Raw genomic sequence first — 23,208 nt, 5'->3', positions numbered from 1 at the left:
CCTGTGCTATGTTCCCCAACTGAACGCCTTTCAACCTGCCAGATGGGACACTTTGCTATCAAGCCTATACCTCTAGAAAGAGCTAGACCGCTAGAAAGTTTGATAACTGAACTCTTCAAATGGATGTCTACACACAAAGTACCTCATTCCTCCCCCAAATAAGAGCCCCAATGAGGTGCCAGGATGAGCCACATAACCTAAACCTATAGAAAGATCCTGAATGATTCTTTGGAATGAGCCCCATGAACTTCCATTTCCAACCTGAGCCCTCAAGCTAAGCTCAGTCTGAGGTCCCAGTTTTAAACCCCTACAGGGCTCTCAAACTGAGATTCCCAGACTAGGCCTCAAGAATGATCACCCCACTGTTAGCCCTGAGAATGAGTTCCTAATCAGTGCCCTTGGCCTGAGTCCCCAAGTGAGATTCCCCCAAAAGTGTTACCCAATCTTGTCTCCTTGGCCACCATTCTCTAGACAGGTATTGCCAGACTGAGTACCCTAGATTAATCCCACTATTTACTATCCCTCAGACTAACACTTCCAGCCTGAGCCCAAAAGACTGATTTTCCTGTTCCATCCCACACATTGAAACCTCACTGAATCCTCAGACTGGATTCTCACAGTTCCCCAGTGGAAACCCCAGAAATGACCCAGACTGAGCTCCAAGGATTCCAGACTATGTTTTCCCTCACCCAAGTCCCTGAAGAGCCCTATTTTTCATCAATCAGATTGATTTTGAGAGTCTCTCACTAAACCCTTAGACTAATGCCCTGGATTATCCCCCAAATTAAGCCACACAGTCTAAGTACCTAGTCCAATTTTCACAGTCTCAACTCCCAGACTGACTTCTCCCATAATGAACCTCTAATCTTCTATCTCCCGGACTTGAATTCCTGAGTTGATATTCCCAGGCCAAGTCCAACAGACAAGTCTCCAGACTGGGCCCTGTACTGAGACCTAAGAAAGGTGCCTAACTGCTATATTAACTCCCCACATTTTGTACCCATCCAGCTGGGGACCTCATAAGGTGCCTCCCATCTCCTTTCTCTACTGAGCCCCACATTGAGCTTCAAGACTTGGTTCTTTAACTTTACTTCCAAACTGGATCCCCAGCATGACATTCCCAGATGGAAGTTCCCTTAATGAGCTCCCTGAACTTGTTTCCAAAGTGAGCTGCTAATATAAGCTCCCTAGATTGGGTCATAGGTTGAGCCTCTTTTATCAACTATATATCCTCCAGCAATCTACACAGCCTCAGTTTTTGCACATGTAGAAGTGAGATGATAATGATGCCTACCTCTTGGGGTTGTTTGGAGGATAAATGAGATAATCTTGTAGCACAGTGCCTGGCAAATGGTCAAGGCCCAATAAATGTTAGCTGTTTTTATTACTAAATCTCCTGAATAATGTCATCCATACAGAATTCCTCTAAAATTAGCCCCCAGATTGAGCCTATCAAACTTAGTTTCCTGTTTTATACTAATCCCAACCCTAGCTGAGTCCCCAAATGAACCTCAGGTTGGCTGAATGAGCTCCCCACATTGAGCCCAAAGTTGAAACCTCCAGAAGGAACTTCCCAGTCTGGTTTTATAAGCTGCTCAGAATGATAATCTCTGAATGAAAGCTAACCATGATGTATCCACTAAGGTCCCCAGCCCAAAATCTTAAGCTGAACTGTCTATTTTTACCCAGCAGACTAAAATCTCTTGGCTGAGCCCCACTGAATCATATCTCTGGTTCCACAAAATGACTTACCTACTCTCTAGCTCCAGACTCAACCCTCTAGACTGAGCCCCTAGACCAAGCTAAGTAGAACTGCTGACCTCAGCTACCTACACTGAACTCAAGACTGATCTCCAAACCAAGATCCCAGACTGCCAAACCCAGGCCAGGCTTCATTAAAACTTCTAGATCAAGCTTCTACACCAAACTACTCAAAATGTACTCCCTAGCCTGAATCCCAGGTATAATCATGGGATGACATCTCCACACTAATCACCTGGACTGAACCTGCTCACACCAGACTCCTGGAAATGCCTTTCTATTCCTCATGTGATACATCTTCAGACAGAGGTCCCTATAGCAAAGCCTCCAGCCTGAACCCAGTGACCTACACAGGCCTGAGCATGTACACTAAAAGCTTGCCAGAATATTCCTGTTTCCTTCCTTGGGCACCCCTATCTTCACCATCCAGCCTGCCATCTACCCAATGGTGGGGGAGATGCAGAATATGTAGGAGAAAAGGTAACTGGGAGATCAGCCCCAGCTCTGATGCCAACTATCACCTCCCAGGTAGACAATCTAAAGTGGGCATCTACTTTCTGAGTCTTGGTTTTGTCATTGGACAAATAGAACACAATCACACCTATCTGCTAGGGTTGGAAGGATCAAAGGAGCTAATTTATGAAAAGCATCTGTTGGGGACTCCTGAAAGGGCAGTGGAACCTTGGCCCTGTCCTAAGTATCTCATAGTCTACTGAGGGACATAGATACAGCTGCATAATTAACACATAGTGTGGCTAGTGGGATAGAAGAGGCAAAGGGGGATGTGGAAACAGTGTCCTCAATCAGTCTGGGAATTCAGGACAGGCTTAATGAAGGTGGTGAGTAGAATCTGGAAGACTGAGTAGCACCTGGCTGAATGAAGCAAGACAGAACATGTTTAGGGAGGTGCAGAGGAGGAAACTGAAGCCAGATCACCAAAGGTTTTGAATGCCAGGGCTGTGCCTTTGCCCTGCAGGCACAGGGGAGTCATTGAAAAATTTGAGCAGAGAACTGACAGTGAGCTGTGTGTGAGAAAACTCTTCTGGAAATCAGGGTAGAAAAGAGACGCATGGGGAGACCTGATCCAGGACACGGACCACAGACTTGCTTAAACACCAAAACAAGACTTGGTTTACCAACCATATGGAGCCTCTTCAGAAGTGCCTGTGACCCTCCAGTTCAGGCATCTGTTCTGAGTGGGGAAATATAGCATGTAGAATAGGGACTAGTAAAGCTATGACCAGGCAATTAGCAGGGACAAGATTTGTTTAGTGCTTGGGGACTCATTTCAGTTTTTTTTTTTGGTTGGTTTGTTTGAGGTTTTCTTTTATTTTATTTTGTTTGGGATACTAGGAATTGAACTCAGAAGTGCTTTATTGAACTTCATCCCTAACCCTTTTTACTTACTTATGTATTTTGAGACAGGGTCTTACCAATTTGCTTAGGGCATTGCAAAGTTGCTAAGGCTGACCTTGAACTTGTGATCCTCCTACCTTAGCTTCCTGAGGCTCTGGGATGACAGGCATGCACCACCACACCCAGCTCATTTCAGTTTTTTTTTTTCTGATAATACCTGGACCCTATAGGAAATAGGAAAAATTACAGAAAAGATCAAAGCCAGGGGAATTCATGTGATCCATGCTCCCATAGAATAAGTGTAACGAGCACTTTGATATATGTTCTTCCTGGTGTTTTTTAGATATGTATATTTGCAAAAATGAGATCATTCTGTATATACAAGTTTGTATCCATTTCTTAAAATATCCTGAGCATTTCCCAGACTATTAAAAACCCTACATAAACTGGGCAGGGTGGCACACACCTGTTATCCCAGCGACTCAGGAGTCTGGAGGCAGGAGGATTTAACCAAACCCCTACAGTTAGAGGTTTTTGTTTTGGGCTTGGCACTATTAAAAACAGTACTGCAATTAAAGTGTATTTATGCATAGAACTTTTGCCTATAGTCAGAATTATTGAGACAAAGAAAAGGATCATTTCTCCGCTGCTTCTCTTTTAGGGTGCTAGGGATTAGACCCAGGGTGTCAAATGTGCTAGGCAAGCACTCTAACACTGGGCTACATCTCTAGCACCCTTTTTGTTTATTTATGACTTTTCTGATTATAAATGTAATACATGTTCTTTGTCAAAAATATGGAAGTAACTCTGGCTGGCACGGTGGTGCACACCTGTAATCCTAATGACTTGGGAGGCTGAAAGCAGAATGATCAATTCAAGGCCAGCCTAAGCAATTCATTTATTTTTATATATTTTTTAGATGTTGATAGACCTTTATTTTATTCACTCATTTATATACAGTGCTGTGAATCAAACTCAGTGCCTCATACATGCCAGGCAAGCACTCTCACTGAGCCACAACCCCAGCCGGCCTAAGCAAATTAGTAAGACCCTGTCTAGAAATTAAAAAATGAAAAAGGGCTCGGATGTAGCTCAATGGTAAGGTGCCTCTGGGTTCAATCCCCAGTCCCTCCCCCAACAAAAAAGCAAACACACACACACAACCTATGAAGACAAGGTGGGTGTGGTGGTACATACCCGCAATCCCAGCAACTCAGTCTGAGTCAGAAAGATCACAGGTTCAAGGCCAGCCTGGGCAATTTATACCCTGTCTCAAAATGAAAAATAAAATGGTCTGGAGATGTAGTTGAGTGGTGAAGTGCCCCTGCATTCAATCTCCAGTGCAGATATAAATGTATATAGTTTTCATATATTATTTATTTATCTGATATATATGGATAATACAGAATATCTAAAGAGGTCAATAAAAACCACCCACAGTCCTATCATCCAGAGACAACTTGCTAAATATGGATATTTATATGTAACTATTATTGCATTATTATTAGTGGTAATAATAATTTTGCCAAGTTTGCATTTAGTGGCTGTCAGCTATCCCATATACTATGATTCTGCTATTGTGGCCTTGAGACAGTTTCAGATTTCATATGATGTTGCTTTGGACATCTTTGAAGCTAGCACTTTCTAGGATGGGGGCTGTGGTCAGACCAGGGCGAAGTATTCAGGGAAGGAAGAAGCCCTCAGGAGCTTCATCTCTGCTAACCATTCATCTGACCTCACCTCTCTACCTGTAGAGTCTCTGGAGCTGATAGCCACAGCAGCAGAGCACTCTAATGCTGCCATCCGAAAAATGGTGAGTGGCCCTTCTAACTCCTGCCCTTCCTCAGCCACCCACCTGTGGTGTCCCTCTCCAGGGTTTGGGGGGCTTGTGACTTAAGGACATCCAAGGGAGGTTGGCACCCCAATCCTTCCCTTTTGCTCACTGTCTCCTTCCAGGAGCGAATGCACAAGCTGCTGAAGGTATATGAGTTGCTAGGGGGTGAGGAAGACATTGTCAGCCCCACCAAAGAGCTCATAAAAGAAGGCCACATCCTTAAGCTGTCAGCGAAGAATGGGACCACTCAAGACCGATACCTCATACTAGTAAGTGCCAGGTGTAGAGTTGTGGGTGGGTATACCATCCCCCTATTCACGTTGGCCTAGTACTCAAGAATATGCCTTCTGTCAGGCATTCTTTCCTATAGTATTTCATTGTACTTTCACTATCTATGCTATGAATTATTTTTCTCTTCTTTACAGATAATATTACTAAGACTTAGAGATACATGCCTACCTAGGCTCTTTCTTTGTGACCCCTGATCCCAATCTGGGCTTTCTTTCCTCCATCTGTTGTCTTGAGTCTTCAGCAATAAAGCTTTGGAAGTCCCATAGGAGTGGGGAGCCAGGCCACATCCCCACTAGGTCTCCTGTACATATATCCCAAACCTTTTCCTTCCTAGTTCAACGACCGCCTCCTTTACTGCGTGCCCAGGCTGCGGCTCCTTGGCCAGAAGTTTAGCGTGCGGGCACGCATTGATGTAGATGGCATGGAGGTGAGCACCAGGAGGTGGGAAATGGGAATCCAGACTGGGGTGTTGGTGATGGGAAGAACAAAGATGTGCTAGCTTTGAACATAAGTCTGTGTGTGTATATATGCAGAGGACTAGGACCCTAGGGAGCTCAGTAGGCCTCACCACTACCCTTTCTCCTTCCATTCAGCTAAAGGAGAGCTCCAACCTCAATCTGCCTCGGACCTTCCTGGTGTCAGGAAAGCAGCGCTCCCTGGAGCTCCAGGCCAGGTACCTGCCCTTGTCTATGCCTTCCTTCCAGCCACCTCTCTCCTTAAGATATTCTCAGGCTTTAAATGACATTTGCTAGACAAGAAGGATTGAATTCAGCCTTAGATGTAATGGGCACATTGTCATACTCCTGTAATCCATGAGTGACTCCGGAGTTTGAGGCAGGAGGATCACAAGTTCAAAGCTAGCCTCAGCAACTTATCAAGGTCCTAAGCAACTTAGTGAGAACTTGTCTCAAAATAACAAACAAACAAACAAATAAATAAATAGAAAAACAGGACTGGTGATGTGGCTCAGTTTTCAAGCACCCCTGGGTTAAATCCCCAGTACCAAAAAGGGAAAAAAGTTCTGGGAATGTAACTTAGTAGTTAAGTGTCCCTGGGTTCAATCCCCAGTACTGCAAATAATAACAGGAATAAAATAAAATGAAATTGTAAAAATAATAGCATGGGTAAAGTGTCCAGCCATTTAACAGAGGGGCTTTTATACCTATCCTCTATGAGGATATTTGTATTAGTAGATTACATTTCATAAAGTCTTACTCTTGTGCCAGGTACTATTTTGACTTAATTGAAGTTTAAGCCAACTAGTTGAAGTCCATCCAACAACCCTTGAAGTAGCTACTGTTATCATCAACCCATTCTACAGATGAGGAAACTGAGGCACAGGACAGTATTGCCCCAGATCCCACAGATAGAAAGGAACAGAGCGGGAATTGGAGCTCAGGCCACTTAGGCCTAGAGTTCACACCTTCAACCACTGTCTTCTGAGGAAAGGGGTATCAAGTTCATGGTCAAGCCTGGAGAATAGATACACATCAGTAGATGACCTGCCTCTGACAGGCTGTGCTTAGGGACTGCATTGAGACAGAAAAGATATGAACATGAACTGGAGATTGAAGCTGGAAATTGGGCCTTGAAGCTCAAGGAGACTTAGAGAGCCTCCCTGAGGCCTGCAGCAGGGAGAGCCGGGGAATGACAAGTCACATGACAGAGAAGGAGGGGGCTGCAGAGGACTCCAGACCAAGCAGTGTAGGGTTTCCTCCTAGTGGCAACAGGAAGGTATGGAAAGTTTGCTTTGCAGTTGCTTTTTTAATGAAAAATTTCAAGTATCAAGAAAAGTAGAATTATAACAAGCCCCCATATGCTCACAATATAGACAACTGGTTCTCAACCTTGGCAACCCTTGGAATCAACTGGGGAGTTTATAGAAAATACTGATAACTGAGACCCAGGTATAGAGATTCTGATTTAATTATTCTGGGATGTAGCCTTAAAATTGGGGAGTTTTTGCTGGGTGCGGTGGCACACACCTATAATCCCAGCCGCTCAGGAGGCTGAGGCAGGAGGATCGTGAGTTCAAAGCCAGCTTCAGAAATTTAGTGAAGCACTAAGAAACTCAGACCCTGTCTTAAAATAAAAATACAAAATAGGGCTGGGGATGTGGCTCAGTGGTTAAGTGACCTGGTACAATCCCTGGTACCAAGAAAAAAAAAAATGTGGGGAGTTTTAAAAGCTCCCCAGGTTATTCACCAGGTCTTAGAATCACTAAGTCAACACTGGGCTAGAGAAGTAACTAGTGGTAGGCACTTGCCTAGCATCCATGAGGCCCTGGGTTCCATTGCCAGCATGAGAAAGAGACACAGAGACAGAGACAGACAAAGAACAGCTATCGATATTTTCCATCTATGTCTTTTTTGTTTAGTATAGTTTGGTTTGGGTTTTGGGTTTTTTTTTGTTTTTGTTTGTTGTTTATTTTTCAGGCAGGATCTCACTATGTTGCCCAAATTGGCCTCAAACTCCTAGATTCAAATAATCCTTCTGCCTCAGCCTCCTAGTAGTTGGGACTATAAGTATACACTATCATGCCCAGCCTGCCGTATCTTTTGCTGAACCATTTTAAAGTAAGTTACAAATATCATGAGACTTACCTCTATATAATTGAGCATTAATGGCTAAAAACACTATTTTGGTTCTTAAAAAACAAAAGCAGAACTTTTTCACTACAAATAAATTGTAAATTAGAAAATATAGATAAATACAGAATAAAGTAAGAATTTGGGGTTGGGGTTGTGGCTCAGTGGTAGAGCGCCTGCCTTGCATGCGTGAGGCCCTGGGTTCATCCTTAGCACCATATAAAAATAAAATAAAGATATTGTGTCTACCTACAACTAATATATATATATATATATAGTAATAAAGTAAAAATTCTCCCTAGAACCCTACTACCCTACCACCCAGAAATAACTCATGACCTTTTCTTTCTACATTTTATTATGAAAGTTTTCCAAAATACAGAAAGTTGGTAGAATTGCACAGTGAACACTCATAAACCTACCATTTAGATTTTGTAAATGTTAACACTGTATTATATTTACTTTATCATATATCTGTCATTTTATTCATCTACCAATCCACGTGATTTGTTTTTAAAATGCATTTCAAAATAAGTTGCAAACATCATTATACATCCCCCCTCAAGAGTTTGGCACATGCAAGCATGGTAGTGCACACCTGTAATCCCAGCAACTCCAGAGGTGGAGGCAAGAGGATTTCAAGTTCAAGGCCAGACTTTGCAATTTAGCAAGGCTCTAAGCAACTTAGTGAGACCCTGTCTCAAAATTTAAAATAAAATGGGCTAAGGACATAGCTCAGTGGTAGAGTGCACCTGGGTTCAATCCACAGTACCAAAAAAATAGGATATTAGATATATTTTGTTTTCACTCAACATATTACAAATATTCTACACCATTAATGTCTCCCTTTTCTTCTTTCTTGTCCTTTCCTCTTCTCTTTTTCTCTCTCTCCTCTCTCTCTCTTGCTCCCCTCCCCCATCTCTCAGTGCTACAGGGCCTCAAACATGGCAGGCAAGGGCTAAGCCACATTCCCCCACACACACTTTTTTTTTGGTACCAGTGATTGAACCAAGGAGTGCTTAAGCTCTACCAATTTTTTGGTACTAGTGATTAAACCAAGAGGTGCTTAAGCTCTAAGACACATCCCCAACCCCTTTTATTTTTTGTTTCAAGACAGGGTCTCACTAAGTTGCTTAGGACCTCACTAAGTGGCTGAGGCTGGCCTTGAACTTAGGTCCTTATGGCTCAGCCTCCTGAGCCACTGGGATTATAGGTGTGTGCCACTGCACCCAACTAATGTCCTCTTGTTGTAGTGACATGCCATGATTTGTTTTGTTTTAACCTGATCTCTATTGTCAGATGTTTAAACTGCTTCCAGTTTTTCACTAGAACAAAAATGCAATGCAGTGGACATTCTTGTAGCTAAATATTGACTTACATCCTTACTTTTTCATGAAGTGGTTGGAGGAATACAGTTGAACTTTCATAATTGGAAAAATACTTTTGATGTCTAGAGCGTGTGAATGAGGAAAGAAATTAGAATAGACAAGATGGAAGGCAGCAAGAGTCTGGGGTCCTACTTTTAGTGAACAGTTGATGAGGCTACACCAAAGATCTGAGAGAAATGCAGGGCAGACAGGAGAGTCAGGGAAGAAGGCAAAGGGAGGGGAAACTCACATTGATTGACATTTTATCTTTTATCTCGGTTATGCTAAGAACAACCCAGAGAAAGATAATCATCTGTGTTTTACAAATGAAAAAAATAAACTGCCTCCTTTCTCAAACTTGATGTTCCAGCAACAGGGAATTATTGATACAGTTTTATGTATGTTCCATTCTCTTTCTCACACCCACTTACTCCTCTACCTGAGGCCTTGCACCTCCCTGGGAAAAGTTTCTTTAAAAACCCCCATCCAGACTTCAAGCTGGGTCAAGTCCCCTCCTCTGGGCTCTTCAGCTCTATCTTTTCCTAGTCACAGCACTGATCTCCCTGAATCAGACCTGTCTGTCTCCTCTGCTACACCCTCCTTAAGAGCAGGGTTTTCTCTGAGGCCCAAGTTCCACAGGGTCTGGAAGATAGTAGTAATTGCAGACAGGTTAACTGACTTGTCCAAGGTCACATAGTAATAAATGAAGAAGAGAGTCAAACCCAGGTCTGTCTAACTCTAAAACACTGGCTCTTTACCACTCCAATTGCTTTTGTTGTTTTTGTCATTGTTGTTGCCTTTTCCCCCCACAATGCTGGGGATCAACCCAAGGACTCATGTATGCATGCTAGGCAAGCATTCTTCCACTGACCTACATCCCCCAGCTCTCCAATTGCTTTTTTAAATTCCAGTTGTTTTTTGTTGACCTGCCTAACCCAACATCTTTTTTCCCCCAAGGACAGAGGAGGAGAAGAAAGACTGGGTCAGGTAACATCCAAGAAGACTTTGTGGTGGGGGCTGGAAAAGTATTGACAGGTGTCATAGGGGTTGGTGGCCTCTTCCCCAAAATATATTTGAACACTATGGCCTTGGACACCTGCCTTCCAACAAATTTCACCATCCCCAGTATACAGATAAGCAAACTGAGGTCCAAAGGTTAAACAGAACCTCACAAATTCTTCTGTTAGAAAACTGGTTTCTCTGAGGGTGCAATCCCAGTGAGTCAAGCCCTGTAAAACCTTTTGCCCAGGCAGGGGCTAGAAAAACTGGCCCCTGGTTTTTCACCACTGCTCCCCTCCCTCATAAGACTGAGACCTGGATTTGGGGAGGAATTTGCTCAAGGTCATATGCATTGCAGGGGCAGAACTCAAGTTTTCTGACTCTAGGCTAGCATAGGAAGGTGAGGTGAGGATGGAAATGGGTGACTTGTAGGGCAACCTGATCTCTCATTTCTTGCTCCTCTTCACCAGGCCATCAACTCCACCCTCCTGAAGCATGAGCAGACGCTGGAGACCTTCAAACTATTGAACTCAGCAAACAGGGAAGATGAAGACACCCCCCCCAACTCTCCAGTAAGTCCCTAACCTCTCCTGCATTGGGACCCTTTCCAGACCTCCAGATTCCCACCTCCCTTGCAATGGTCCTCTCCCCTTCTGGGAAAGTAAAGACCAGAGAGTCAATGTGTAGTCTTCTGTTGGTAGGGCCACAGAGAAATCACTGGGGAAACTAGGGCCTCCAAAATAAAAGACACACAGCAAGGTAGGAGCAGAGCCAGACTCAAAGGCAGGTCTTCTGACTGTGTCTGCTGCGCCCCACCCCCTGTAATGATCTAAGCCTTGGGGCAGGGACAAGGGCTGGTTGGACTGGGCAGAGGAAGAACTGTCTCTGACCTGGGACCTGGCCCTCCCCCTAGAACGTGGATCTTGGGAAGCGGGCACCTACGCCCATCCGGGAAAAGGAAGTCACCATGTGCATGCGCTGTCAGGAGCCCTTCAATTCCATCACCAAACGCAGGCACCACTGCAAGGCCTGCGGGCATGTGAGTGTCGGGAGGCAGGGGCAGAGCTCAGGAGGGGACAGGCTGACAGCCCAAAGACTCACTTCTGAGTGGGCACCCTCCAAGTGGGGGGAGGCTGCAAGTCTGCTGTGGGAGTTGACACACTGAAGGGGAATGCCCACTAGAATCAGGCTGCTCTTGCCCACTTGCCACCCCAGGTGGTTTGTGGGAAGTGCTCCGAGTTCCGGGCCCGCCTTATCTATGACAACAACCGCTCCAACCGTGTGTGCACTGACTGCTATGTGGCCTTGCACGGGGTGCCTGGGAGCAGTCCAGCCTGCAGCCAGCATACACCTCAGCGCCGGAGATCCATCCTAGAGGTAAGAGCCAGGCCCCTGCTAAATATTCCACAAGTGGCATCAGCCATCTACCTAGTACGATTGAGGAGGCCTGGGCATCTCTGAAATAGTAGGTTGTTATGTGCATCTATTGATCAAGAGATCCAGGCTTGGAGTGAATAAAATGAGTGCAAGAGTGAATGAAAGAGTAATTTTTATTGAAATGCTTTACACATTTAATCCTCACAGTAACTAACCTACCCCATACCATTAATATCCCTAGTTTTCAAAAAAGGAAACTGAGACCCAAAGAGATTATTTTCTGTTACATAGCTAGTGAGTGGCAAATCTGGGGTTTTGTGTTGCTTTTTTTGAGACAGGGTCTGGTTGTGTTGCCCAGGCTTACCTTGAACTTGGAAAAGCTGCCTCAGCCTTTCAAGTACCTTTGACTATAGGCACGTACCACCCTGCCCAACTCTAGGATTTTTTAAAATTAACAACTGCCTTTTTTATTACAAAGTAGGCTAAATAGGATAGCATAAACAAAAAGCAACAAAATACTATATTTCTTTTACCCAGACCCTACCACTAACACCAGTCCTTCCTATCTCTCCAGGCACAAGCACATACATACACTTTGGGATTTATTTTTTTAAATAAATAGAGGCATTTAACACCTAGAGTGCTGACTCTGTACCAGGAACTATCCTAAATGCTTACATGTATTAATTCATTTAATATTTACAACAGCCCTCTGTGTTCTCCTTCCAAGTTCATACATTTTCATCTAGAGATAGGATTCTGAGTCAGACTGCATTAACCACCCACCCACCCCTTAACCATAATGTTAGATTGCCTCTTGCTGAGTGTAGGCAATGAACATGTAATGAAAGGTGAGGTATGAATGCATGAATGACTTGAGGAATAAATAGGTTGACTGAAGTAAGAGTGCCTGACTGACATTTATTAGATGGCCCTGCTGAGAAATGTACCCCTTCCACTGGCTCTAGAAACAGCAGCCTTGGCCTGAGCCAGACAGATAAACCTAGCTTTGAATTACTCTCTACCTGACTTTCTGGGTGACACCCAGCTCACCACATGAGCTTCACTGTTTTCCTCTGAGACATGGAATAGGAATCCATACACTAAAGGGGCCCTTTAAGCCAAGAGGAGTCAGACTGTCTTCTATCAACATTGACACCACCCCATGTCTCTGGCTACAGAAACAGGCTTCCGTGGCTGCAGAGAACAGCGTCATCTGCAGCTTCCTGCACTACATGGAGAAGGGTGGGAAAGGATGGCACAAGGCATGGTTCGTGGTCCCCGAGAATGAACCCTTGGTGCTGTACATCTATGGAGCCCCTCAGGTATGCATGCTATTCCTTTGAGTCTTTTCAGCCACCTGGCAAAACCAGGCTACCCCCCTTCTCTCCAGTTCTTTGACCTTTCCTTGGCCTTGGGGGTTAGGGTGACAACTGAAGGGAAAGGTAGAACTCCCATCCTTGTGTGACAAAGACTGGCTAGAGACAAGGAGTGATTACAGGTCAAGTCATGTAGGGAAAACAGGTGAGTTTGGGTAGGGGTTGGCTTTCTGGAAGAAACAGGAGTGGAGACAGCACTACTAGGTCTAATTCAGAGTGGGGAAAAACATGTAAATAGGGGCAATGGCCTAGACAAAGGCCTGAAAACATTGTGCCAGAGACTAGACCAGCTGTCTTTGGTTGTGGGGAGAGACAGGTATTTGAAAGAAGCCTGCATTCTAGCCCCAGTTCAAACATTTTCCTGTTATTACAGTAAGACCAAAGAATCTTTTTTCTTTTTGATACTATGGATTGAACCCAGGGGTGCTTTACCACTGAGCTACATCCCCAGCCCTTATGTAATTTTTGAGGCAGGATCTGAGTTGCTGAGATTGGCCTCAGACTTGTGATCTTCCTGCCTCAGCTACCTGAGTTGCTAGGTTATAGGCATGCACCACAGCATCCAGTCAAGGAAATCTTCTTGAGCAGGGGAAGAAAAAGGGGAGCAAATGCAAAGCCATTTATAATTTGGGGCAAAGGGCAATGTCCAACCCCCAGGTGATTCCAGCCCTATCCCTCCTCAGGATGTGAAAGCCCAGCGCAGCCTGCCCCTCATTGGCTTCGAGGTGGGGCCTCCTGAGGCAGGAGAGAGGCCCGACAGAAGACACGTCTTCAAGATCACCCAGAGCCACCTAAGCTGGTACTTCAGCCCTGAAACAGAGGAGCTCCAGCGGCGCTGGATGGCTGTGCTCGGCCGGGCAGGCCGTGGGGACACGTTCTGCCCAGGGCCCACACTGTCTGAGAACAGGGAGATGGAAGAGCCACCAGTGGCAGCTTCAGGAGCCACTGCTGAGCCCCCTGAAGTTCCCCAAACCCGAGACAAGACCTAGAGGGTTTGGGGGAAACTGGGAGCCCCCATCCCACACACTAGCTGCCCATGTCCAATAGGGGGTGTTCCAGCCCCCTCCTTCCCAGCTCAGTCAATACTTGAACTCCCATCACGGGCACTTTCAATCCCGAATGCTGGGTCTTGGGTTTTTTAATTCATCTTTTCACAAAACGTGGGCTTTTAAAAAAATATTCCTACAGTGATGTTGATTTTTTTTTAAATCCCTGTCCCCAGGTAGGGTAAGAGCTGTTGCTATACCCGCCTGAATTAGGCAGTTTTCCCTCCACCCAACAGTACCCCACAGATCCTGCCTCCACCCAATTCCCCTCAAAAGCATCAGAGGCAGGGGTCCTGGATTCAAAGTGCCAGCTCTGCCACTGACCCTGGGGCCCCCAACCCACCCCTGCCTCCTCAGCTAGTGTCGTCACGTGTACAACTCCACGTGGGGTGGTGACCAGACCCCTCCTGCCTCTCCCATGGCTTATAGCTTCTACCCAGCTCCAAGGCTACCCAGTATTTTATCGTCCAGACCCATGGCAGGGCCACTGGGCAGGACAAGGGAACAGGGGGGAGGACAATGGATACTCTTTGTTTTGTTTTGTTTTGTTTTTTAAAGAAAAATACAGTTTATTTCAGGCTTACAGTAACTTTCAGAGCACTTCTGTGTTCCATTCATCCATGTTTGTTTATCCAAAGTACCAGGCTACTAGGGTGGGCCCAGAAACCACTCCCTTGCTGAACTCTGAAGCTCAGCTCCCAGAAGGCTGATTCCAAGGCTATTCACAGGTCAAGCCACAGATTAAACAACAAGGTATTATTTATTAGGGTCATAAGCCTCATCCCTGAACTTAAATGGGATGGGATAAAGAATGAGGAAAGAGGTTGGAGGAGACAGAAAATAGCTCAACTCTTCCAAGCTCACCACCTAGCCAAGATCTTAGGATTCCTAAGGGAATCTGGGGTGAGAGGCTGAGCTGCAGAAGGGAGCATTCCTGGGAGGTTTTAAGCTCTGAGCAGGAATAAGAGTTGCTATGTGTGGGGTGGGGTGGGATAAGGGAGAGGCACCATAGCTACTTTTACTCACATCTTCAACTTTCCTCTCTTCCATCTACATGTTCATCTCACCATTCCTGATCCAGCCAGCCTTTGGCACTGGGTACTGGTCCCTGGCTGGTCCTCTCCACAATCCACCTGTCTACTATCCACCAGAGTCGAGCTCCTCCTCCAGCCACACCCACATTCACTCATCCCTCCTCTTCACACTGACTGCACCCAAGAGGCACTGTGTAAAGCCCAATGGGGTGTGATGGACCAGGTCCCTTAGGCCCCCAAAACCAAGGACCTTAGGGCTTTTCTTCCCCTGTAGGGAACTGCACAGAGGAACAAGAAAGAGGGTGGGAATAGTATAACCAGTCTAGAGGTCTATAGCCCTCCAAAAAAGCCCCTACAAATAAGTCTCAGAACGTCTAGCAAAGAAGGGCCCAAATCAATTCCAGCCCCATTCATTTCTTTCTCCGGACAATGGTCCAGCCATCTTCCACTATATCTTCTTCCTTAATATTCTGAGAGTTTGGATCAGAGGGTTCAGGCTGGGGGCAGATCCCATCCGTAGTGGCCCCATCATTTGTAGTTGTCACCTACAAATACAAGAAATATAAGAAACAGAAGAGAAGTATAAGAAAGAGTATTAAATATACTAGCCATTGGAGACCCAGGCTCTGCTCCCAACTTTCCCAGAATTGGCTGTGACCTATGATGCTGGATAATACCACAACCTCCGACAACCACCCCCAATCATTTCTGTGATTCTAGATGATCCCCCAGAAAACTGAAAACATCTGTACCCACTCCCAACCCAAGGGGTACCCCTTTCACCTCCATCTCTTCCACGCTGTCTGCATCATCTTCATCCCCATCTGTCTCTCTGCCTGCCTTAAGTGCGGTGGCTTTGACTTTGCACTTTCTTTGGGTGATGTGGGAGGCCATCTCCCTCAGAGCAGCCCCATCACCCTTCTGGAAGTGGTGGAACATGGTCTGCAACTGCTGGCTCACCTACCAAGAAAACATTCAACCAGTGTGGATTTTTCCAAAGAATCTACTATATAACCAGCCTGTGCTTACAGCAAAACTATGGAATGGGTTATATCTTCCAGAAGAGAATGGAGCTCTTTCCTCTCTAAGAAGTTTACCAATGAAGAAATCACATATGGAGGGCTCCGGTGAGGGTCTGAAGCATTGAGGGAGGGCCTTCTAGTGGGAAAGGCACTAGAACTCAATTTTCAAAGACAGACGATATCAAAGGGAAAGCAATCTCATCAGGGAGAGCAATGTTAACCATAGCAGGGGTAGAAATTATTGGGGTTAAAAACAGGCCTGGAGAGGAATAGTATATGAAGAAATATAAGAAATGTAAGGTTTGAAAAGGCCTAGAATGGTCAGACCTTTTCCTCTGGGCTTAAGGAGTCTTTGAAGGGTCTTGGCAGGACCCAAGAAAAGAATAGTTATAGCCCAAAACGTATAGCTGTGGAGAACAAAGATGGCAGTTGTATCCATGATAAGCTCACCTGGGGCAGACTCCCATCCTCCACAACCGTATCAAACTCGTTGGTCATCAGCTCTCCAAGGAAATCTTCCACCTCGTCTAGCTCCAAGTCAGCTGAGTAGGAAAGGATAGGACTCTCTGTCAAAGAACAGGCAACTTCATCACCCCTTCCCACTACTCTTCAATACCTACTTGGTAGGTCTGTATCTGGTTGGGAGGTGAAAGACCAAACAGCAAACCTTTTATTCACTAAAATGCTCTTTCATCTGGCCTATTCTAACTGATCTCCCTTCTATGTGATCTTGTGTAAGCTACTTACTTCTCTCTCAGTCTAGTTTTCTCTTCTGTGAGGTGGGTCTAATAGTGCCCTCCTTAAATATCTGTATTAAGAAGTCACCCAACACAGTGCCTGGCAAAGGCAAGAGCTCTAATCTTATTAATTTCCATTACTGAAGGGCTAAAGTTTTAAAAATTGTACAGATCTGTCATAACTGAGGCTCCACTGATATAGGAGACCACAGAACAAAGAGTTAGGTAAGAAGAAATTGATGTGCTATTTCCAATGACTGAAATCCTAGTCTTGACATTAACATCCTACAATGGGACTCTGGCCAAGTCCTCCTCTTTGGGTTTCAGTTATCTTATAGGCCCATGTGCTCTACCTTTTCTGAATTAGAGAATAACTCAAAAAAAAGTCTTCCACAAAGCTCCTCAGTCTCTCTTCCCTTTATATGGTCTCCCTGGGAGAGCTCATCAACCCCCTTGCTTTCCCTATGACTCAAAGCTCATATCTCCCCACTCTGTCTCCAACTCAGAGTGTTTATGTACATAGATGTTTCTCAGGTGCCTCAGAATCCCATATCCAAAGACAGACAGACTATCACCTTACCCTCCAAACCTCATCCTCCAGGGTTCCTCTATCCTACGAAAGGCACATAATCCACCCAGTCACGCAAACCAGAAACCTGCTTCTTTTTCCCCCACCCCTCTCCAGCCAAGCACTCTCCAATGACATAATCTATCCCTTTCTTTTTTGTGACTGCTATCATTGCACTACCTCAGGCGTCATCATTTTCTAGACCAAAATGCCCTTCTCTTTAGTCTTTCTCTCTTCACTCCATGCTTTATACTGTTAATTTCTGAACTTTCTATCCAACAAATCCCATCCTATGGCTCACCATAGAACCTGCTCATAAATTTTTACCACCAACTGCAGTGTTTCATAGTTTGCCTTTGGGAAATATCTATTCTGTTGGATTTTAAGGGAAGCTATCCATAGAATGCTTATGGAAAACAAAGGCAAACAGTGATTCATATCCTTATACATGTCTTCAATATGTTAATGAGTATTATGTTATGACTCTCAAGTTGGAGATAAGAAAAAGAACTTACATAATTTGACTGGAGAAGTTTTTCTTCATTGAACATCTAACTGGACAAGTTTTCCATAGCATGCATTTTGGCAAACACTGGCCTAAAGGATAAAATCAAAGGCACATAAGGCCTTCCAGGTCTTACCCTTTGGGGGGAAGGTCTCCCTACCTCTAGCCTCATTCTCTACTACTCCTTCACAATAGAGCCCTCTGTCAGTTTCCAAATATAGCACATTATCTCCTCATACCACAGTATTCATGTGCTTTATTTTTTCTCTGCCTCCCCTACTCAGTTAACTCCTTCTCATCCCTTAATACCCAGTAGAATCACCACTTCCCCTAAGAACCCTCTCCCCAGGCTCATGTAACCACAAGAACCATGAAGCTAATCTTTATCAGAACACTTATCTCCCAGCATTTTAACTGTTCATTTACCCATCTGAATCCCTCACTAGATCGTAAACTTTCTTGAGAAATGACTGCCTGATATCATCTCCAAGGCTAAAAAATGAATACTTTTGTGAAAACCATAGAATGCAACAGGTCCTCTGCTGGGCCACTTGTTCTTGTATAGCCCTCAAGGCAAGCCTAAGAAATAGCCACATGTGGTTACTGAGCACTTGAAATGTGGCTAGGCCAAACTGAGATGTGCTAAAATAAAAAATACCTGAGTTTGAACAATTAATACTAAAAAGTATTAAAATATTTCAATAATGTTTGTTTCTGTGGAACTGGGAACTTAATCCACAGTTCCTGGAGCTGAGCTACATCACCAGCCCTTTCTAAAAAACTTAAGTTGGAGACAGGGTCTCACTAAATTGCCCAAGCTGGCCTCCAACTTGTGATCATCCTGCCTCAACCTCCCCAGTCACTGGGATCACAGACATGCACTACCACCCCTGGCTCAATAATGTCCTCTACTTATAACATACTAAAGTATTTTGAAAGTGAGTTGAAAAGTATGTATTATTAATTTCACCTGCCTCTTTTTGCTTTAGTAAAAGTGACTTCTAACTTTTTTTTTTTTTTGCACGTAGTGCTGGAATTGGAACCCAGGACCTTAAGCATGTTAGGCAAGTGTTCTGCCACTGAGCTACACCTGTAGTCCAACAATTTGTAAGTTACATGATGACACAATTCTGTTGCACAGCGCTAGGGGCACATACTCTTACACTCATTTTGGGAACTAGGAAACTGTCTCAGGAAGGTAAATGCCTTGTTCAGGGTAAAAGCATGATTCAATGGCACACCCATTAAGGCAGGATTCTGACTCCAAAGCCTGCATTCATTCCACCTTGCCTTCAGATACCAACGGGCAATTGCTCAAGAGGAAGTGCGTACTTAGCAGGATGGGGCCCCTCTTCTCCATACCCGGACACAGACCGCTGTGCCTCACATTCACTCACCATTGCGGATGAAGTAATCCTCCACTGCACCCCCCAGCCACTCGGCCTTCTCTTGGCTGTGCACGCCCCCGAATCCGTTCTCTACAGCGATCTGCGAACACAGGCCCAAGCCCACCACGTCAGCTTGGACACTGGCCTGGGGTGGCCTGGAAGGTCTGCTGTTTACGCTGCCGCGCCAAACCTCAGGCACCTAGCCTGGCCAATTCCTATTTTGTCCCGGGGGCCTAACCGTGATTTCCGCCGTGGACTCACTCACCTGTAAAGCAGGCCAAGCCTCCAGCGCCGCGCGGACGCCAGCCCTGAAGAGGGCTCTTGCATCTTCCCCAGCGCCCGCCATCATCCGGCCTGTACCACGTGAAACCCAAATGGCCCAATCCTTCCGCAGCTCATTATAGGCTAAACCAACCGAAAGCCGATTCTGAGAACAGACTCTTTTCCGCTGACCTGGCAGCAAGACTAGAGCAATAGAAAAGTCTATCAGATCGATCGATGACACCACCACAATTAACACTTGTACTAATTAAATCAAAGGACGCCAAACGTGAAGGACTTGTAGGCCTTGACTTCCGGATCCGTGGGTACTGCGCAAAAAAGATGTGGGGAAGTTATTAGGGATACGGATTCCAGGCTCTGGGACAAACGACTCAGGGAGCTTAGCCAAAAAAAATTTGTATTGTAAATAGCATGCTAACGTCTGTAGAACACTGCAAGCAACGAGAGGAAAATACACATTTTTCTGAAGTGCACAAAAACAACCTCCGGAATGGACCATAAATTAGTCCATAAAGCAGCCGGGCACGGTGCTACATGCCTGTAATGACAGTGACTTGGAAGCGTGAGGTAGGAGGATCACAAGTTCGAGACCAGCCTGGGCAACTTAGCAAGACCGGCTCAAAATTAAAAGGGCTGGGGATGTAATTCAGTGGTATAGAGCTTGTCTAGCATGTGTGAGCCCCTGGGTTCAATCCCCAGCACCAAAAAAGGGGATAGGGATTGAAGTTATACAGGAATGGAGTAGTCTGACACAGTAATGCAGCCTATAATCCCAGTGACTCTGGAGGTTGAGGCAGAATGATTGCAAGTTCGAGACCAGCCAAAGCAACTTAGATTCTGTCTCAAAATAATAAAAATAAAAAGGGGTTGTGGGGTTGTGGCTCAGTGGTAGAGTGCTCACGTAGCATGTGTGAGTCACTGGGTTGGATGCTCAGCACCACATAAAGATAAATAAAGGTGCTGTGTCCTTCTAAAACTAAAAATAAACAAATAAATAAATAGGGCTGAGAATGTGGCTCAGCCCTTGGATTTGATCCCCAGTACCAAAAAAAAAAAAAAAAAAAAAAGGAAAGGAAAAAAATCTATTCAAAAATAAGTTGCAGTTGCAGAGCAGCAAGGTATGTATTCAAAGCATAAAATGGACCACTGTTACAGTATGGAGTAAAATTAGAAATCAATAGCAGAAATAAACTGAAATTCACAAATACATAGAAGTATACACACTCCAAAGTAATGAATGGGTCAAAAAGTAGAAAATTCACAGGGACACTAGAAAACACTTTGAAATGAAAGAAAAGGAAAACAGCATACCAAAATTTATGAGATATAGCTGAAATAAGAGGGAAATTTTTAGCTGTGAACTTTAAAAAAATGTAGCTGTCAATGATAACAAAACTTCAGTCCTTATCTGTTGCCAATCCAGTAACGAGGATGTTTTGAGAAAAAGGAGAAAGAAGTTTTTTTGTCCAGCTAGCAAGGGAGAAACACAGGGGACTTCTGTCCCAGAGGCTGTGATTCTCCCCCAGGGGAACAGAGAGCTTTTAAAAGAGGAATACGAGGGCTCATATTGAAATATTATCAGCAGATGTACTTAGTTAATATCCAGCTGGTGTTCTTGAGAGAGCGCCTGGGTCTGGAGTTTCTTTATTGTTGTGGGCAGTGATGTTTTTCTGGGCAGTAAAGGACATGATAGCTTAGCCTGGGATGGGAAAAATGTTATCTTGGTTTTTTTTTCCCCACTGTTAGGAAAGGGGGGGGAGAAGAAGATAAACAGGGAAAGTTCAGGTTTAAAATAAACCATCAAAGCTGGGAATGGTGGCACATGCCTACAATCCCAGCAACTCAGGAGGCTGACCCAGGAGGATTACAAATTCAAAGCCAGCCTCAGCAATTTAGTGAGACCTGTCTCAAAATTTTAAAAAAAAGGGGGACTGGGATGCAGCTCATTGGTTAAGTGCCCCTGGGTTCAATCCATGACCAAAAAAAAAAGTTGTCTAGCAACAAAGTTTATATTAAAAACATAAAGTGGACACGTTATACAAATATTTTAAAAGAAGATCTTAAATTAATAACTTAAGCTTAGGAAACTAGAAAAGTAACCCCAAAGCAAACATAAGAAAGGAAATACTAACAATAAGACCAGGAAAACATGAAATAGACAATGGAGAAAATCAGTGAAGCCAGAATTTGGTTATTTGAAAAGATCAAACTGGGTGTTGTAGATGGGTGTGGTGGTGCATGTCTGTAATCCCAGTGGCTCAAGAGGCTAAGGCAGGAGGTTCATGAGTTCAAACCCAGCCTCAGCAATTTAGCAAGACCCTAAGCAACTCAAGGAGACCCTGTCTCTAATAAAGTATAAAAAGAGGCTGGGGATGTGACTCAGTGGTTAAGCACTCCTGGGTTCAATTCCTGGTACCAAAATAAACAAACAAACTGGGTGTTGTAGTACATGCCTATAATCCCAGCTATTCTGGAGGCTAAATCAGGAGTATGGCAAATTGGGGGCCAGCCTCAGCAACTCAGTAAGACACTGTATCAATATAAAAATAAAAATGGCTGGGGATGTAGCTCAGTGATTCTTGCCTAGAATGTTTGAGGCCCTGTGTTCAATCCCCAGTACCTCAAAGACTACAAAAGAAAAGAAACTATCAAGAAAATTTATCAACCATTAGCTAAATAGACTAAGAAGGGAAAAAAGAAGACTCAAATTAGTGAAATCAGTAATGAAAGAGGGCACATCATTACTGACTAGTCAAAAAAGAGACCACAAATTATATGATACCATTTATATGAAATGTACACAATAGGCAAATCTGTAGAGACAGAAAATAGCTGAGTGGTTGCTCAGGGCATGGAAAAGGAAATAGCAGTTACTCTTAATGGGTCCAGAGTTTAATTTGGGGATGATGAAAATGTTCTAAAATTAGATATGTAATGGTCACTGTCACGGACTGAACTGTATCCACCCCTACCCTAAATTTGCATGTTGAAGCGTATAGGCCAGTACCTCAGTACCTGTATTTGGGGATAGGGCCTTTCAAGAGGCAATTAAGTTGAGGTGAAGTCATAAGGGTAGGCCTAATCTAATATGGTTAATATCCTTTAAAAAAGAGATAAAAGGTGCAGAGACACCAAACAGGTGGGTAGGTGTATATATACACAAGATGATCATGTGAACACACAGCAAGAAAATTAAAGAAAAAATATCAAGGAGGAAATCAATAGAAACCAACCCTGCTGACACCTTGATCTTAGACCTCTGTCCTCCAAAAATGAGAAAATTAAGTTTTTGTTGTTTCAACTACTATACTCATTCTTTGATATTTTAGTATGGCAGCCCTAGCAATATAACATGGTTTACTCTGTAAATATACTAAAAACCATTCAATTGTACACCTTAAATGTTAGAAGCTATGACATATAAATATGTCATATGTATTATGTAAATAATATCTCAATAAAATTATTTTTATAGGAGTATCCGAGGTGATTTCCCTCACACAGCAAAGATTGCAAACTTTGAACTAGACCATACTAACAAACAGCCCTGACACTTCTGTGCTTGGGCCTGTACTGGGGTTTGATGGGTTGCTCAAGGACTTTGTGATCTGGCATGCAAGTTTGTCCAAGGACCATAGAGAATGAACAGGGCCCAAGGCGAATCTAGGCTTGAT

General features: G+C 44.3%; 2 protein-coding genes across 3 annotated transcripts in view; one reads left to right on the top strand and one right to left on the bottom strand.

The window, feature by feature from the left end:
* Fgd1 (FYVE, RhoGEF and PH domain containing 1) overlaps positions 1 to 14,613 on the top strand; it is a 41,830-nt gene extending 27,217 nt beyond the window's left edge. The window contains 10 exon segments of the mRNA XM_047535969.1: positions 4,872 to 4,930; positions 5,074 to 5,220; positions 5,577 to 5,669; positions 5,836 to 5,915; positions 10,155 to 10,181; positions 10,663 to 10,768; positions 11,110 to 11,235; positions 11,412 to 11,573; positions 12,755 to 12,898; positions 13,636 to 14,613. Coding sequence (XP_047391925.1) covers positions 4,872 to 4,930; positions 5,074 to 5,220; positions 5,577 to 5,669; positions 5,836 to 5,915; positions 10,155 to 10,181; positions 10,663 to 10,768; positions 11,110 to 11,235; positions 11,412 to 11,573; positions 12,755 to 12,898; positions 13,636 to 13,941 — 1,250 coding nt within the window. The 3' untranslated portion in view covers positions 13,942 to 14,613.
* On the bottom strand, positions 14,542 to 19,627 carry Tsr2 (TSR2 ribosome maturation factor). Of its 2 annotated transcripts, none has more exons than XM_047535970.1 (5): positions 19,518 to 19,627; positions 19,262 to 19,352; positions 16,505 to 16,596; positions 15,816 to 15,992; positions 14,542 to 15,577 (listed from the first exon to the last, which is right to left on the bottom strand). In XM_047535970.1, exons 1-5 carry the CDS (start codon positions 19,599 to 19,601, stop codon positions 15,443 to 15,445), a joined length of 579 nt encoding a protein of 192 aa, XP_047391926.1. In that variant the 5' UTR covers positions 19,602 to 19,627; the 3' UTR covers positions 14,542 to 15,442. The 2 variants fall into 2 exon arrangements, with proteins under 2 accessions (XP_047391926.1, XP_047391927.1); XM_047535971.1 differs by lacking the exon at positions 19,518 to 19,627 and adding an exon at positions 17,875 to 17,956 and having other exon boundaries at positions 19,262 to 19,346.
* Positions 19,628 to 23,208: the final 3,581 nt, after the last annotated feature.

The sequence above is a fragment of the Sciurus carolinensis genome, chromosome X (genome assembly GCF_902686445.1).
Source record: "Sciurus carolinensis chromosome X, mSciCar1.2, whole genome shotgun sequence".
Lineage (NCBI taxonomy): Eukaryota > Metazoa > Chordata > Mammalia > Rodentia > Sciuridae > Sciurus > Sciurus carolinensis.
This window is presented reverse-complemented; position numbering and strand designations above follow the sequence as displayed.